The sequence below is a fragment of the Mytilus trossulus genome, unplaced genomic scaffold, assembly GCF_036588685.1.
Source record: "Mytilus trossulus isolate FHL-02 unplaced genomic scaffold, PNRI_Mtr1.1.1.hap1 h1tg000429l__unscaffolded, whole genome shotgun sequence".
Classification (NCBI taxonomy): domain Eukaryota; kingdom Metazoa; phylum Mollusca; class Bivalvia; order Mytilida; family Mytilidae; genus Mytilus; species Mytilus trossulus.
In genome coordinates, this window is record NW_026963357.1 from 461,389 (window position 1) to 480,311 (window position 18,923).

At 31.9% G+C, this 18,923-nt stretch overlaps 1 protein-coding gene and 1 long non-coding RNA gene across 3 annotated transcripts in view; both read left to right on the forward strand.

Moving 5' to 3' along the window:
• LOC134702302 (uncharacterized) overlaps nt 1-487 on the forward strand; it is a 29,098-nt gene extending 28,611 nt beyond the window's left edge. The window contains exon 3 of the long non-coding RNA XR_010104384.1: nt 419-487. This is a non-coding gene — a long non-coding RNA (uncharacterized LOC134702302). The remainder of the gene's footprint in view (nt 1-418) is intronic.
• Nucleotides 488-853: 366 nt separating this feature from the next.
• LOC134702295 (uncharacterized) overlaps nt 854-18,923 on the forward strand; it is a 63,393-nt gene continuing 45,323 nt past the window's right edge. The window contains exons 1-10 of one of the 2 annotated variants that reach the window (XM_063563278.1): nt 854-983; nt 2,166-2,264; nt 2,596-2,734; nt 3,253-3,383; nt 3,749-3,842; nt 4,171-4,307; nt 4,603-4,698; nt 5,022-5,101; nt 9,779-9,802; nt 11,626-11,706. In XM_063563278.1, coding sequence (XP_063419348.1) covers nt 9,785-9,802; nt 11,626-11,706 — 99 coding nt within the window. In that variant the 5' untranslated portion in view covers nt 854-983; nt 2,166-2,264; nt 2,596-2,734; ... (4 more) ...; nt 5,022-5,101; nt 9,779-9,784. Of the gene's footprint in view, nt 984-2,165; nt 2,265-2,595; nt 2,735-3,252; nt 3,384-3,748; nt 3,843-4,152; nt 4,308-4,602; nt 4,699-5,021; nt 5,102-9,778; nt 9,803-11,625; nt 11,707-18,923 lie in introns of those variants that run through there. The other variant, XM_063563279.1, reaches the window with a different exon arrangement.

Genomic DNA, 18,923 nt, shown 5'->3' on the forward strand with positions numbered 1-18,923 from the left:
CTCAGTTTTACTTTTAAAATGAGGTAATCCAGAGCTATTGGACTCATTCAAAATAACATTAGACCAGTGCTTTTATTAATTCTTTAAGAACAGGATTAATATTTTTCACTCAGTAACTTTTGTGATGGGATACAAAAGATAAAATGACACAATTACAAAATTAATTGCATTTGGGAGCTGAGACTAACAAAACATTGCAAACATTACAAATAGAGTTGTTAACTTAGAACATGTAAAAAATCAACTTTATTCTCTATAAATGTAAGATGGAATGTCTATGTCAATGAGGCAGCAACTAATCAACAAAAGAGGTCAACATTTTAATTAAAAATAGACAAGTGTTGTTTTTTCATTTATATAGATTTCAATTTGAAAATCTTTAATGTTTATTATCAGTATTTATTTGATATTTTTCCAGTCCCTGTGATCATTGTCCAGTCAATGTGATCATTGTCCAGTCCATTTAATCCTTGCCCAGTTAGTATAGGTAAGTGTACATTGTATGTGAACTACATGTATATAGGATCATTTACTGCTGAAATTTGTTTTTAAAGAGAGGCAAATGTAGAATTAAAACTCTGACAGGGGGAGATAATTAACCATTATACATTTAAAATATCACAACACCTGTGTTTTTATACAATAAACAAGATTAAATCTACTAATTGAATTTAGTTGGCCTAATTAATGAGACATCGATCAACCAATCAATGAAAGAGGTCAAATTTGTATCAAACAATAGACAAGCATCTTTATAACATAAAATTATTATTTCAACCTGAAATAGAAGCATTTATATTCTAATTTTATATATCTATTATCAGTATTTATTTGATCCCTGTCTAGTCAAGTTGATCCTTGTCCAGTCGATTTGATCCTTGTCCAGTCAAGTTGATCCTTGTCCAGTCGATTTGATCCTTGTCCAGTCAAGTTGATCCTTGTCCAGTGGATTTAATCCCTGTCCAGTAAGACTGTTGTTATAGGTAAGTACATCATATGTGAACAATATAGAATCATTTTGATACTACTGAAATTTGTTTCAAATGTAAAATATTCAAACTCTTTAACATGTTGAAAGGGAGATAATCAACATCAAAATACCCAAGACCAATATTTTAAAGTAAACAAGACACACAAATCAAATTGTATAGGAACGTTTTATGATTTATTTAATCAAATGAAACTCAGAAATATATTGAAATGTTAATTGTGAAAATTGTTAATTCTTTTAGAACAAGGTTAACATTTTGCATTCAGCAACTTTTGTGATGGGATACAAAAAAAAAATGACACAATTACAAAATTAATTGCATTTGGGAGTTGAAACTAAACATTGCAAGCATTACAGAAAGAGATGTAAACTAAGAAATCAAATTTGTGTTTTATGCTTGTAAGAATGGGAGGTCTATGTCAATGAGACAACAACCAATCAACAAAGAGGTCAACATGGTTTTTAACATGTCTCTATAAAGTGTTGTGTTTATTGCATTTATATTTTCAGTTTGAACATCTATAATGTCTAAAATCAATATATTTATTTGAGAATTGTCAAGTCGTTGTGATCATTGTCCAGTCCTTGTGATCATTGTCCAGTCAATTTAATGCTTGTCCATATAAAAAAGAAGATGTGGTATGATTGCCAATGAGACAACTATCCACAAAAAAAACCCCAAAATGACACAAACATTAACAACTATAGGTCACCGTACAGCCTCAACAATGAGCAAAGCCCATACTGCATAGTCAGCTATAAAAGGCCCCGATAAGACAATGCAAAACAATTCAAACGAGAAAAGTTGAGTTGTTATTATAGGTAAGTGTACATTGTATATATGTGAACTATGTAGGATCATTTACTACTGAAATTTATTTCAAAAGAGTGAATGTGGAATTTTAATTGTAACGGGGGTAGATAATTAACAGATATAGTTCACATTCAAAATATCACAAGACCTGTGTTTTTATATAGTAAATAAGACACTTAAAACAAAGAATGCATCCTGTATGAGTAAAGGTTTAGAGGTCTATATCAATGAGACAGCAACCAATCAATGAAAGAGGTCAAAATGGTATCAAACAATAGACAAACATCTGTATAACATGTGATTATTATTTCAACCTGAAATAGAAACATTTATATTCTCATTTTATACATCTATTATCAGTATTTATTTGATCCCTGTCCAGTCAAGTTGATCCCTGTCCAGTCAAGTTGATCCCTGTCCAGTCCATTTAATCCTTGCCCAGTTGAGTTGCTAGTATAGGTAAGTGTACATTGTATGTGAACTATATAGGATCATTTACTGCTGAAATTTGTTTTTAAAGAGAGGCGAATGTAGAATTAAAACTCTGACAGGGGGAGATAATTAACCAATATACATTCAAAATATCACAACACCTGTGTTTTTATACAATAACCAAGATTAAATCTACTAATAGAATTTAGTTGGCCTAATTAATGAGACATCGATCAACCTATCAATGAAAGAGGTCAAATTTGTATCAAACAATAGACAAGCATCTTTATAACATGTAATTATTATTTCAACCTGAAATAGAAGCATTTATATTCTAATTTTATATATCTATTATCAGTATTTATTTGATCCCTGTCTAGTCAAGTTGATCCTTGTCCAGTCGATTTGATCCCTGTCCAGTCAAGTTGATCCTTGTCCAGTCAAGTTGATCCTTGTCCAGTGGATTTAATCCCTGTCCAGTAAGACTGTTGTTTTAGGTAAGTACATCATATGTGAACAATATAGAATCATTTTGATACTACTGCAATTTGTTTCTAATATAAATATTCAAACTCTTTAACATGTTGAAAGGGAGATAATCAACATCAAAATACCCAAGACCAATATTTTAAAGTAAACAAGACACACAAATCAAATTGTATTGGAACATTTTATGACTTATTTAATCAAATGAAACTCAGAAATATATTGAAATGTTAATTGTGAAAATTGTTAATTCTTTTAGAACAAGGCTAACATTTTGCATTCAGCAACTTTTGTGATGGGATACAAAAAAAAAATGACACAATTACAAAATAAATTGAATTTGGGAGTTGAAACTAAACATTGCAAGCATTACAGAAAGAGATGTAAACTAAGAAATCAAATTTGTGTTTTATGCTTGTAAGAATGGGAGGTCTATGTCAATGAGACAACAACCAATCAACAAAAGAGGTCAACATGGTTTTTAACATATCTCTATAAAGTGTTGTGTTTATTGCATTTATATTTTCAGTTTTAACATCTATAATGTCTAAAATCAATATTTATTTGAGAATTGTCAAGTCGTTGTGATCATTGTCCAGTCCTTGGGATCATTGACTGTCCAATCAATTTAATGCTTGTCCAGTTGAGTTGTTATTATAGGTAAGTGTACATTGTATGTGAACTACAATGTATATAGGATCATTTACTTCTGAAATTTATTTCAAAAGAGTGAATATTGGATTTTAACTGTAACAGGGTAGATATAGTTCACATTCAAAATATCACAAGACCCCTGTTTTTATGTAGTAAGTAAGACTCTAAAAACTAAGAATGCATTCTGTATGAGTGAAGGTTTAGAGGTCTATATCAATGAGACAGCAATCAATCAATGAAAGAGGTCAAAATGGAATCAAACAATTCGCAAACATCTTTATAACATGTGAATATTATTTCAACCTGAAATAGAAACATTTATATTCTCATTTAAAACATCTAACATCAGTATTTATTTGATCCATGTCCAGTCAAGTTGATCGCTGTCTAGTCAAGTTGACCCCTGTCCAGTCAGGTTGATCATTGACCAGTTGTTTTGATCACTGTCTAGTCAAGCTGTTAAAGGTAAGTGTATATCATATGTAAACTATATTTTTGTATAATATACATGATATAGGATCATTTTCTAATGATTTTTAAAAAAAAGAGAGGCGAATGTAGAATTTTAAACTCTTACTAGGGGAGATAATTAACAGATATATTTTACATTTAAAATATCAAAGCATTGTTATATCAATGAGACAGCAACCAATCAATAAAAGGGGTCACATTTGTAACAAACAATAGACAAGCATCTTTATAATAAGTTATAATTATATTTCAACCTGAAATAGAAACATTCATATTCTCATTTTAAACATATATCATCAGTATTTATTTGATCCTTTTCCAGTCAAGTCAATCCCTGTCCAGTCGATTTGATCTCTGTCCAGTCAAAATGATCCTTGTCCAGTCAAGTTGATCCTTGTCCAGTGGAGTTAATCCCTGTCCAGTCAAGTTGATCCTTGTCCAGTCAGGCTGTTGTTATAGGTAAGTACATCATATGTGAAATATATAGGATCATTTTAATACTGAAATTTGTTTCGAATGTAAAATATTCAAACTATAAGGGGAGATAATCAACTAAATAGTTTTAACATACATAATACCCAAGACCAATATTTTATAGTAAATGAGACACACACATGACATCATTGCAAAATTGTTTTTTTTTAAAAATAGATAGGTTAAACTTATGTGTGAACTTTGGGTAAAGGATAGAAAAAAAATGAGTGCTAAGGCTACATTGTGTACATCACACTGATATCAACCCTATATTAAACAGGTTCACCACAACATTATAACTCCCGCAATATTTCAACAGTATATATCTATGAGAACGCAACCCAATAAAGCAAGAACGGAAATACCGTATGTAGAGGTCAGTGTATAGTCAATAAATACAAAATATCTTCAAACATTCAAATGACAAGGTCTAGATTTTCATGATGCTGGCCATAAAAGTAAGGTTTTATTCATGTTAATGAAATAATTAAAAAAATATATCTTTTTATTGTTCATAGTTAATTTTATTTAAAACAGGAGATGACAGTAAACACACAAACATTGGTATGTTTATAAGGAACATTCATATAGTTACAGAAAAATAAGAAGTACTAATAAAGTATTATTAATTAGTGATACATATATTTTACATATATATCATGGTTAAACAAGTAAATATGATTTAAAAATATTTTTCAGAGATGCTTTAGATGGTGGCATTTCCTTTCTGATAAATTTAGCCTACCTCAGACGTACTTTCATCAGTTTTAATCGAATTAGTATGTATTGTATAATTTATGTTTTATCTCACCTTGGTTTTCTCATCACTTCACGTTTGTCGTCCATTGTTGTCGTTGTTAACTTTTACAAAAATCCTCTCCGCTGACCAAACTTGTACACAATCATCATTAGAGTATCTAGTTTATAAAAGGTGTCAGATGACCCTGTCTGCCAACCAACATGGCCAACACGGCTTAACATAGAACATAGGTGTAAAATGCCTATTACGCGTCAGCACTGTAAACTATTTGTATAAAGCTTTATATTTCAGAAGGTTCAATATTAAGTTTCAGTAGTAAAATCCTTTTCTGAAATACTACAAGCAATATGTCAGCTATATTTGGTGTACGCAATTAATTTAAGGTGTACACATCGGTCTAGCAGGGTTCATCTGACCTTTAGCTCATTTTCACGGTTTATTGGTCAATGATAAGTTTTCCTGGTTAGTTCTGTTTCTCAGATACTACATGTATAAGCAATAAGGTTTACTATATTTGATGTATAGAATGATTGTAATGTGAATATGTCTGTCAGGCAGGGTTCATCTGACTTTGACTTCATTTCCATGGTACATTTGTCAATATTAAGCTTTCATGGTTGTGTCTATTTCTTGTATACTATGGCAATAGATCACCTATATTTGGTGTATGTAATGAGTGTAGGATGTACATATGTCTGTCTAGCTTGGTTTATCTGACCTTGACCTCATTTTCATGGATCATTGATGATGTTTAAATCATATTTTTAGTAAAGTTTCATTCATATTTATGTCACTATCGATATAAAGTAAATCATAAAAAGTAAAGCAGGCAGGACATTTAAGCATGTGCATTCTTGCTTTATTAACAGTAGCGTGTGTTTGAGGATGGAAAGGGGTCAGCAGGGGGATAGTCATTTATTACATGAATTGATAATGTGATTCATATATGTATTCCTTTTGTATGCTCAAACCGTAGCAGAGGGGGCATTAAGTTTTATCCTTGTCCGTCTGTTCTTCGTTCTTTAAGATATATATATTGATTTGATATTTTTGTTATCTGGTTTTATCATGACAAGTTACAGATCAAGTTCGAACTTTGTTTCATTCTGATGATTTAGTCCAGATCTATGGTCCATAAAAAAAACCCATTAGTCCAGTCAAACTAAGATTTAACCTCAAACTAATTGCAACAGAAAATGTTTTAGTTCTAATCTATAGCATTATGCCCTTTATATACACAGAAAAAAGTCCCATAAAATCTAACTTGAGGAAAACTCAAAATCAGCACTTTTAATTTCCTATGGAAATTAACATTGGAAGGGGAGATAACTCTTACAAAAATGAGTCTTTTTTGGTCAGTTTTTGGTTGTTTTTCTTGAAATGTATGTACAGTATGATACTTTGATGGGGTTATAAGTTTGTATTTGACTGAAATATATAATCTTCTGTTCATGAAATGTACAAAACCAAAATGGTATGGGTAGTTTTATTTTTTTCATGCATTTTTCATTAAAGAATTTGCAAATTTGAAGCTTTGTAACCATTTTGAAAAAATAATGTGAAAATTTGGTAATGTTAATATCTGTATAGTATATTATTTCAGCAACTTACCTATCTAAAGAAACTTTAAACCACAAAAAGAAGAATACATGCTTAATTATTTTTATTAAATTTGAGATTCTTTACCTTGACATGTTGAAAAATACAATAAATGGTCAACTATTGAATAATGAAATCTAGATTATAGCTTGATAAAATATATGAAAACACCTTAAGAGTTGTTTATTATACTGTAAAGACCGCTCAAAAATCAATACATTCTGATGGATAGAAGCGGTAAAGTTATAATTTTTGTATCAATTTTTATTGATATTTCTGCCTTTTTTGCAAGAGTTATCTCCCTTTTCAATACAAATCTACATAGGCATTTTAAATGGTGATTTTTTTAGTCTTCCTCAAGTTAGATTTTATGGGACTTTTTTCTGTGTATATTTGGGGTATAATGCTAAAGATTAAAACTTAAAAATCTTCTGTTGCAATTAGTTTTAGGTTAGGGTCAAATTTATGCTAGATTGACTGGACTACATATCTAATGAAAGAGTACTATGTTAAACCATTTGTCTATACAAAGAGAGATAACTCATTTTATTAAAGAAATTCTTTAGTAAATTGTTTGAAACATTTGTGCCACTTTGTGTGTTTGTTATTTTGTACTAAATTTCTGAATGCTATATATATAAAAAAATATTATTAAGTGATATTGATTGATAATTGGTATATAGTTTGAAAAATTCACTCATATAATCAGTTATTCACACTGTTTTTAGTCATGCTTAAATAAAATGACTTGATATTTACTCTTTGTTTACACCAAGACAAGTTATAGAACAAATTAGCATTTTGTTCCATTTTAATGTAATTTGTACCCAGTAGGGGACTATATGTATTGCCATGCAATACTCTCAGAATGCTTGTTGAATTAAATATTGATTCAATAACAAGGCTATGTGGTATGATTGCCAATAGGACAACTTTCTAACAGAAAAGTGAATGTCATGTATGACCTACAGACACTAAAATGAGGTTAAACATTACATATATATATTATTATTCTTCACTTGATTCATAATAAGTCCCCTATTAACGAAGTCAAATTTTGAAGGGACGTATTATGGTATACAAATGTCCAGCGTCTGTCCGTCAGTCCGTCGTCAGCATGTTGACTGTAAGTGTAACTTGAGAACGACTTATCCAAATTTCATGAAACTTGACATAGTTGTTTCTTATGATTATCAAATGATCTGTATACTTTTTGGTGAAAATAAGATTAAAACTTTTTGAGTTACAGGACTTTGTAACTAAAACAGGGGGGTGGTTTTTTTTCACATGTAGCGCCGTGTCTCAAAAACAATTTATGATTATTGCTTAAAACTTTACAAACTTCTTAGTTAAATTAATCTTAAGATCTGTATTCTTTTTGGTGATGATTCTAAATTTTAGTTAAGAGAAATTGATTTTTTTTATAAAAAAGGTTTTTTTTCACATGTTGCATCGTATCTCAGAAACTTTTTATGATTATTGCATAAAACCTCACACACAAGATGACGGGCATATCATGTGCTCCTGGCGTAGCTGTTTATTAGCTATTAGAATGTGGTCTTCTCAATTTGATTTATACTTTTATGATTGTGAAAAGAATAGCCATCAAATAAAACTGTGGTTGAAATGATTTATTGTACATTGCAGTGCAGTGTTTTGATGCATGTTAGGCTATGCATCAAAGGTTCATATATAATGATTATGCAATAGTAGCACCTTCAAAATGCATACCTGTCAACCTGTGACAATGAAAATGCAGGTCATGACCTGCATTGAAGAATGAAATCTCAGGTCACAATAGTACGAACTTTTTAGAGCTGAATTTCAGTATTGAGGGGACATTTTTCTTATAATTAAAAGTTTCAAAACATGTTCACTTCAATGGTTACGTAATCTAAAATTTTATAAATTATTATTTCATTGCACTTTTAAGAGCTTTTGATTAATTTGTGTAACACTGCCTCAACTCCTTTTCTTATTGATAATCATACAATGTACTACATCTGATTACCATTACATGCATGATATTAACTTCAAATATCATTACTAATTTTATATTCTATATTAGGAACTATGTTTACTGGCTTTTCAACCCTTAAACATCTGATGAGACACCAAGTTATTGAAATTAGAGTATAGTAAAATAAAGTTAAAAAGTTAAAGGAAAAAATTGTATAATTGTATTAATGTATGAAAATAATGAAAAGTAATATTTCAATATATATTTCAATTCTATTTGTACAAGATTTAATCATTTTTACCCCGAAAAACGTAAATATAAGGAATAATTTTAAATGGTGACAAAAAAGGGGAAGTAACTCAAGTTGTACACAAATTATTTACGACCTAAAGGGCTAAGGTAATTGGTGTTAATTAACAGTGTGTTTGACACCAAAGCTGTCAAGTGAAGCCATGCACTTAATGGGTCACTAAATTTGACAGTTTACACAGCTAGCTGAACTTCCTGTTCATGAAAGAATTACGAAATTGCCTGTATTTCAAAGAAAAATCACTAATGAAATCAATCTCAAGGCTCAGAAATCCAGGTCAAAATGGGTCATTTTTCGGTATTTCCGGGTATTTCAATAACCCAGCGGGTGTCCCAGGTGATACCTCAGAGTACAGGTCAGTTGACAGGTATGATAATGTTAGCATTGGAAGCTTTATTATAATGATGTAGTGAATAAGAATGTCCGAAGTCAGGAGCCTGTTATTCAGTGGTTGTTTATTGTTTTTGTATTGTCATATATGTATTTTTTGTACATAAATTTTGCAGTTAGTTTCCTCGTTTGAATTGGTTAACATTTGTTATTTCAGGGCTTTTTATAGCAACTATGTTTTTTTGAATTTTTAAACATAGCATTGGTTAAGTTCCATTGACATTTATCCTCCAGAGTTATGTCCCTTTAATATTAGGGTAGAGGATAACAATGCAGTCATTGGTTGACGACATGATTTGATTTTGTATATATCTGAAAAGATTAGGTCAGTATTTACATGTTCAAAAACAGTATTTGATTTTCAGTTGCATGTAACAGTAACAATAATAACTCTAGATCTGACAAAAGTTTATAAATATTTTTTTTTTCTATTTTAGGAAATAATGGAAGATTGGAATCTTGTAAGATTATTTCTTCTTTAAAGTCAATACAGTCTAGTGCTTTTTGTTTATCGGATAGAAAATATAAGCATGTGATAATTTGTAGGGATATCAACTAGTACTCGAATACTCCATACTTCAAAATGATACTTGATTAATCAGTTTCCTGGACCAGCACTTTTGGCTTATATAAAAAAAGGAACATGTGGTATGATTACTAATGAGACAACTGTTCACAAGAGACCAACTGACACAAAAATAACAACTATGGGTCACCATACCGCCTTCAACAATGAGAAAAGCCCATACCACATAAGCAGACTGGAAGGCCCAAAAATTACAAAAGTAAAATAATTCAAACGAGAAAACTAACGGCTTAATTTATGTACAAAAAAATTAACGAAACACAAATATGTAACAAATGACAACCACTGAATTACAGGCTCCTAACTTGGGACAGGTACATACATACAGAATGTGTCTGGGTTAAACATACATCTGTTTTGTTACACCGTAACGTTTCTGCAGCAAAGGTTAAGTCAGAGCAAAGTCAGAGCAAATAGTTTGGTTTGTATGGCTGTTTATTACAAAGTTGCAAAACAGAATTTCCCCTGAAAACTTTGACAAGATAATATTTTTGAATACACACAAAATGTTGCACTCTTTGACATCCCTCAGTGAATAATTGAAATATCTGTGACCTGTCTTTTGTTAACATTGAAAGTATTACATCTATAAGTTTGGTATTATTTAAAAAATGTCATCTTCTTCAAATCGTAAATTGAAAGTGATTAACTATGATGTCATATACATAACATTGTTACAGTTATTTAAAAAAACAACAAAAATGAAGCAAGATGTCTTTTTATACGACCGCAAATTTTTTTTTAGCGTTGTATAATGGTTTCATGTCGTCGTCGTCATAACTTTAGATTTAGTGAATGGATTTCTATAAATTTTTACCAGAAGGTTTAATACCACTAAAGGAAGGTTGGGATTGATTTTGAGGGTTATGGTTCCAATAGTTTAGGAATTAGGGGCCAAAAAAGGGGCCGAAATAACCATTTTTGAAGTTTTTAAACAATAACTTGTGTTTAAGTGGATGAATCTCTCTGAAATTACACCACATGTTTCCATACCATGAAGTGATGGTAATTAATGACTTGGGGGGGGGGGGGGGGGGGGGGGGGGGTTGGTTATGACTAAATTTTATGGAATTGGGGGCTAAAAAAGGGATAAACTAGATTTTCCAGACTAACTCAGATTTACTGGATGGATCTCTATTTATTTCTACCAGAAGGTTCAATACCACTTAAGGAAGGTTTAGATTGATTTTTGGGGTTATGGTCCTAATAGTTTAGGATTTAGGGGCCAAAAAGGGTGTCCAAAATAAGCATTTTTGTAGTTTTCAAACAGTAACTTGTGTTTAAGTGAATGAATATCTCTGAAATTATACCACAAGTTTCCATACCATTAAGAGATCGTTAGTTATGACTTTTTTTTTTTTTTTTGGGGGGGGGGGGGGTATTCTTAAAATGTTTTGGAATTAGGGGCAAAAAAAAGGGAAATTAGGGGCAAAAAAAGGGGGAAACTAGGTTTTTCTGGTCAATGAACAATTCAGTTTGTTTTCTTTTAAATTATTGATGTTTGATTGATCTGCAGGAAAAAGTGACATTCAAAAAAAGGTTTCCAGTTGAGCCATGGTATAGAGTAAAATGTCTCCCTTGTATCAACCAAAAAAATTTGTAATTTTAAAGTGTCTGATAATTATTGTCTGTGAAAACCATTTCAGTTACTACACACTTTACATTCTGTTATATGTAAAATCTATTTTTTACTTACAGAAACTTATTAAAGCTGCTAGAGATGGAAGCGTAGAGGACTTAAAGCTTTGCATAGAGAATGGAGCAAACATTGAATTTAAAGTAGGTAAACTTGTAACATAAAATATCAAGTAGGTAAAGTTGTAACATTGAATATCAAGTAGGTGAACTTGTAACATTGAATATCAAGTTGGTAAACTTGTAACATTGAAAATTAAGTAGGTAAACTTGGAACATTGAATATCAAGTAGGTGAACTTGTAAAATTGAATATAAAGTTGGTAAACTTGTAACATTGAATATCCAATAAGAAAACTTGTAACATTGAATATCAAATAGGTAAACTTTTAACATTGAATATCAAATAGGTAAACTTGTAACATTGAATATCAAGTAGGTAAACTTGTAACATTGAATATCAAGTAGGTGAACTTGTAAAATTGAATATAAAGTTAGTAAACTTGTAATATTGAATATCCAATAAGAAAACTTGTAACATTGAATATCAAATAGGTAAACTTGTAACATTGAATATCAAGTAGGTAAACTTGTAACATTGAATATCAAATAAGAAAACTTGTAACATTGAATATCAAGTTGGTGAACTTGTAACATTGAATATCAAATAGGTAAACTTGTAACATTGACTATCAAATAAGAAAACTTGTAACATTGAATATCAAATAGGAATACTTGTAACATTGAATATCAAGTTGGTGAACTTGTAACATTGAATATCAAATAGGTAAACTTGTAACATTGACTATCAAATAGGTAAACTTGTAACATTGAATAGCAAATAGGTAAACTTGTAACATTGAATTTCAACTTGTAACATTGCATATCAAATAGGTAAACTTGTAACATTGAATACCAAGAGGGTAAACTTGTAACATTGAATATCAAGTAGGTAAACTTGTAACATTTAATATCAAGTTGGTAAACTTGTGACATTGAATATCAAGAAGGTAAACTTGTAAAATTCAAGACAACTTTGAATAAGTACTATAAAACATGAGGTCAGACTATTACTTTGTACATATACAGTAAAAACAAACAACAATACAAACATAGAAGAATGTACATAGGCAGTATAAAACATGCAAATACAAGGTACTTCAAAACACAGCAGATTGTACATAAACAGTACATGACACAAAAATGCAGGATACTTAAAAAATAGCTAGGCTTGGTGAACGAGTTTTCTAAGTAGTTCAACTACTGTACCACTTTCCTGCCAACACTAATGTTATAAGTTCTAGTCCGCCTTGGCAGGTATGTTCGACTCCAATTTTCCAACCAAAAGTTGATGGTTCTCTCTGGGCACTCAACTCATAACATGAGACACATCAAGACACAAAACTGATGTATAACACAGATATTTGATACAACACATTAGCTCCATAAGGACAACACTGATGATCAACACTTAACATGAGACACATCAAGACACAAAACTGATGTATAACACAGATATTTGATACAAAACATTAGCTCCATTAGGACAACACTGATGATCAACACTTAACATGAGACACATCAAGACACAAAACTGATGTATAACACAGATATTTGATACAAAACATTAGCTCCATTAGGACAACACTGATGATCAACACTTAACATGAGACACATCAAGACACAAAACTGATGTATAACACAGATATTTGATACAAAACATTAGCTCCATTAGGACAACACTGATGATCAACACTTAACATGAGACACATCAAGACACAAAACTGATGTACAACACAGATATTTGATACAAAACATTAGCTCCATTAGGACAACACTGATGATCAACACTTAACATGAGACACATCAAGACACAAAACTGATGTATAACACAGATATTTGATACAAAACATTAGCTCCATTAGGACAACACTGATGATCAACACTTAACATGAGACACATCAAGACACAAAACTGATGTATAACACAGATATTTGATACAAAACATTAGCTCCATTAGGACAACACTGATGATCAACACTTAACATGAGACACATCAAGACACAAAACTGATGTATAACACAGATATTTGATACAAAATATTAGCTACATTAGGACAACACTGATGATCAACACTTAACATGAGACACATCAAGACACAAAACTGATGTATAACACAGATATTTGATACAAAACATTAGCTCCATTAGGACAACACTGATGATCAACACTTAACATGAGACACATCAAGACACAAAACTGATGTATAACACAGATATTTGATACAAAACATTAGCTCCATTAGGACAACACTGATGATCAACACTTAACATGAGACACATCAAGACACAAAACTGATGTATAACACAGATATTTGATACAAAACATTAGCTCCATTAGGACAACACTGATGATCAACACTTAACATGAGACACATCAAGACACAAAACTGATGTATAACACAGATATTTGATACAAAACATTAGCTCCATTAGGACAACACTGATGATCAACACTAAACATGAGACACATCATGACACAACATGAGACACATCATGACACAACATGAGACACATCATGACACAACATGAGACACATCATGACACAACATTGATATCAATCACAGAACATGGGACACATCATGACAGAATATTGATGTTCAACACAAAACATAAGACACATCATGATTCAACACTTTGATACAAAACATCATGACAGAACATTGATGTTCAACACAGAACATTATCAACATCATAACACATAAGACACAACACAGATATTTGATACAAAACATTAGCTCCATAATGACCACACTGATGATAATCACAGACCATGAGACACATGACACAACACCGGTGTTTACACCAAACATGAGAAACATGATGACAGAACATTGATGTTCAACTCAGACCACAAGCTACATCATGACACAACATATGAGTCCCATCCTGACACACTTTTGATGTTCATCACAACACATGAGCCACATCATGACACATCTGTGTTCAGCACAGATCATGAGACACATGACACAACACTGATGTTCAACATGAGACACTTGACACAAAATTGATGTCCAATACAAAAAATGAAACACATCATGACACAACATTGATATTCAACTCAAAACACATCATGACACAACACTGGCGTTTAACAAAATGTTAACACAGAACATGACACCCAGCATGAATGTTGAACACAAAACATGAGCCACATCATGCAAAAACATTTATGTTCTCACAACATGAGACATATCATTACAAAACACTGATTTTTGTCGAGCCTTCGACTTAAGTCGAAAAAGCGAGACTAAGCGATCCTACATTCCGTCGTCGTTGTCGTCGGCGGCGTCCACAAATATTCACTCTGTGGTTAAAGTTTTTGAAATTTTAATAACTTTCTTAAACTATACTGGATTTCTACCAAAATTGGCAAAAGCTTGTTTATGATCATAAGAAAGTATCCAGAAGTAAATTTTGTTTGAAAAAATTCCATTTTTCCGTATTTTACTTATAAATGGACTTAGTTTTTTCTGCGTGTAACATAACATTCACTCTGTGGTTAAAGTTTTTGGAATTTTAATAACTTTCTTAAACTATCCTGGGTTTGTACCAAACTTGGACAGAAGCTTGTTTATGATCATAAGATAGTATCCAGACGTAAATTTTGTAAAAAAATAAATCCATTTTTTCCGTATTTTACTTTTAAATGGACTTAGTTTTTCTGCCGGGAAACATTACATTCACTCTGTGGTTAAAGTTTTTAAAATTTTAATAACTTAAACTATCCTGGGTTTGTACCAAACTTGGACAGAAGCTTGTTTATGATCATATGATAGTATCCAGAAGTAAATTTTGTAAAAAAATAAATCCATTTTTTCCGTATTTTACTTTTAAATGGACTTAGTTTTTCTGCTGGGAAACATTACATTCACTCTGTGGTTAAAGTTTTTAAAATTTTAATAACTTTCTTAAACTATCCTGGGTTTGTACCAAACTTGGACAGAAGCTTATTTATTATCATAAGATAGTATCCAGCAGTAAATTTTGTAAAAGATAACTCCATTTTTTCTGTCTTTTACTTTTAAATGGACTTAGATTTTCTTCCTGTTAACATTACATACAGTCTGCAGTTAAAGTTTTCAAAACATTTATTAGATTCATTAACTATCCTAGATTTTTACCGAACTTGGACAGAAGCTTCTTACAACCATAAGATAGTATCAAGAGGAATATTTTTATTGATTTTTTTCCTCATTTTTGTTGAGCCTGCGAATTACAGCAAAAGTAGGCGAGACACTGGGTTCCGCGGAACCCTTACAAATTTTTCAACACAAAACATGAGACACAGCGACATAACATTGATGTCGACACAGAACATGAGACACATCATGACACAACTTTGATGTTCAACACAGAAAATGAGACACATCCTGACAAAACACTGATGTTCATCACAACACATGGGACACAAAACAATGGTGTTCAACACAGAACATGGTTTTTAACACACCACATGATGCATCATGACATAACATTGATGATCAACATAGAATATGAGACATATCACGACACACCACTGATGTTCATCACAACACATGAGCCACATCATGACACAACATTGATGCTCAACACAGAACTAGAAAAACATCATGACACAACACTGATGTTCATACATAACATGAGACACATCATGACACAACACTGATATTCAACACAGAACATGAGACATATCATGACACAAAACTAATGTTAAACACAAAACGTGAGACACATCATGACACAACACTAGTTTTCAATACAAAATAGGAGACACATCATGAAACAACATGCATTTAAAGACAACATGTGACATATTATGACACAACACTGATATTCAACACAGGACATGAATCATACGACACAACATTGATTTTCAACACAGAACATGAGAGACAACAGGACACAACATTTATGTTCAACACAGAACAAGACACATATTAGGACACAACACTGATGTACAACACCGGAACATGAATCCTATGACAAAACATTAATGTTCAACACAATACATGAGACACAACAGGACACAACACTGATGTTCAACACAGAACATGATACACAACAGGACACACCACTAATGTTCCACACAGAAAATGAGACACATCATTACACCTCACTTAACTATACATGTAATCAGAGTACTGCACTAAATGTGAAACCTACCTTTTTTTTTTTAAAGCATAACACTGACATACTAATACTAACATATGTTCTGCACCTGACTGCTCAGAGTAAATAGACAAACAAATATAACAACACACAACACATGGCCTGGACCTGACCTGACTACTCGAGTAAATAGACAAACAAATATGACAACACACAACACACGATTTGGACCTGACTACTCAGAGTAAATAGACAAACAAATATAACAACACACAACACATGGCCTGGACCTGACCTGACTACTCAGAGTAAATAGACAAACAAATATAACAACACACAACACATGGCCTGGACCTGACCTGACTACTCAGAGTAAATAGACAAACAAATATAACAACACACAACACACGGTCTGGACCTGACCTGACTACTCAGAGTAAATAGACAAACAAATATAACAACACACAACACATGGTCTGGACCTGACCTGACTACTCAGAGTAAATAGACAAACAATTTTACAAATTTAACAACAAACAACACATGGTCTGGACCTGACCTGACTACTCAGAGTAAATATACAAACAAATATAACAACAAACAACACATGGTCTGGACCTGACCTGACTACTGAGAGTAAATAGACAAACAAAAATGACAACACAGAACACATGGTTTGGACCTGACTAATGAGAGTAAATAGACAAACAAATACAACAACACACAACACATGGTCTGGACCTGACCTGACTACTCAGAGTAAATAGACAAACAAATACAACAACTAACAACACGTGGCCTGGACCTGACCTGACTACTCAGAGTAAATAGACAAACAAATATAACAACACACAACACATGGCCTGGACCTGACCTGACTACTCAGAGTAAATAGACAAACAAATATAACAACACACAACACACGGTCTGGACCTGACCTGACTACTCAGAGTAAATAGACAAACAAATATAACAACACACAACACATGGTCTGGACCTGACCTGACTACTCAGAGTAAATAGACAAACAATTTTACAAATTTAACAACAAACAACACATGGTCTGGACCTGACCTGACTACTCAGAGTAAATATACAAACAAATATAACAACAAACAACACATGGTCTGGACCTGACTACTGAGAGTAAATAGACAAACAAAAATGACAACACAGAACACATGGTTTGGACCTGACTAATGAGAGTAAATAGACAAACAAATACAACAACACACAACACATGGTCTGGACCTGACCTGACTACTCAGAGTAAATAGACAAACAAATACAACAACTAACAACACATGGCCTGGACCTGACCTGACTACTCAGAGTAAATATACAATCAAATATAACAACTAACAACACATGGTCTGGACCTGACTACTCAGAGTAAATAGACAAACAAATACAACAAATAACAACACATGGCCTGGACCTGACCTGACTACTCAGAGTAAATATACAAATAAATATAACAACACACAACACATGGTCTGGACCTGACCTTACTACTCAGAGTAAATAGACAAATAAATATAACAACACACAACACACGGTCTGGACCTGACTACTCAGAGTAAATATACAAACAAATATAACAACACACAACACATGGACCAGACCTGACCTGACTACTCAGTAAATAGACAAACAAAAATAACAACAAACAACACATGGTCCAGGTTGTCTGATTTGGTACGGGCACAAAATGTGGAGGGGTTAAACCATATTTGCTTTTGTACCATTCCCCCTTGGCCTATCTAGACCATTGGTATTAAAAATAAAACAGACAATAATAAACCCTGCACTGTTCAAATACCATTGGTCTGTATGTTAGCTGATACTTAGTCATTATACTGAGTCAAGATTAAATCAAAATTCTGAATTGAATTAGACAGTTTTAATGGAAAAAATGTATGCATGGTTTGATTTCAAAATATTTCTCTTTTTGTTTGAGTTATGGATGGTGAAGTTCTTATTTTGCTTCTTGACAAGAAATATTTTTTTACACTTATGTTTCACTTGATGTTGTGTTAACAACTTCGGTCAGGTAGTGATATGTATAAAGATCTAATGCAGAAACATCTTGTAAAAAGGACAAATAGTCGTTAGATTCATATAAAATGTAATTCCATTTAATCATATAATTGTTCTGTATCTGACATGTCTGAAAATACTATTCTTTTTCACTTTTCTTCGATTTTTT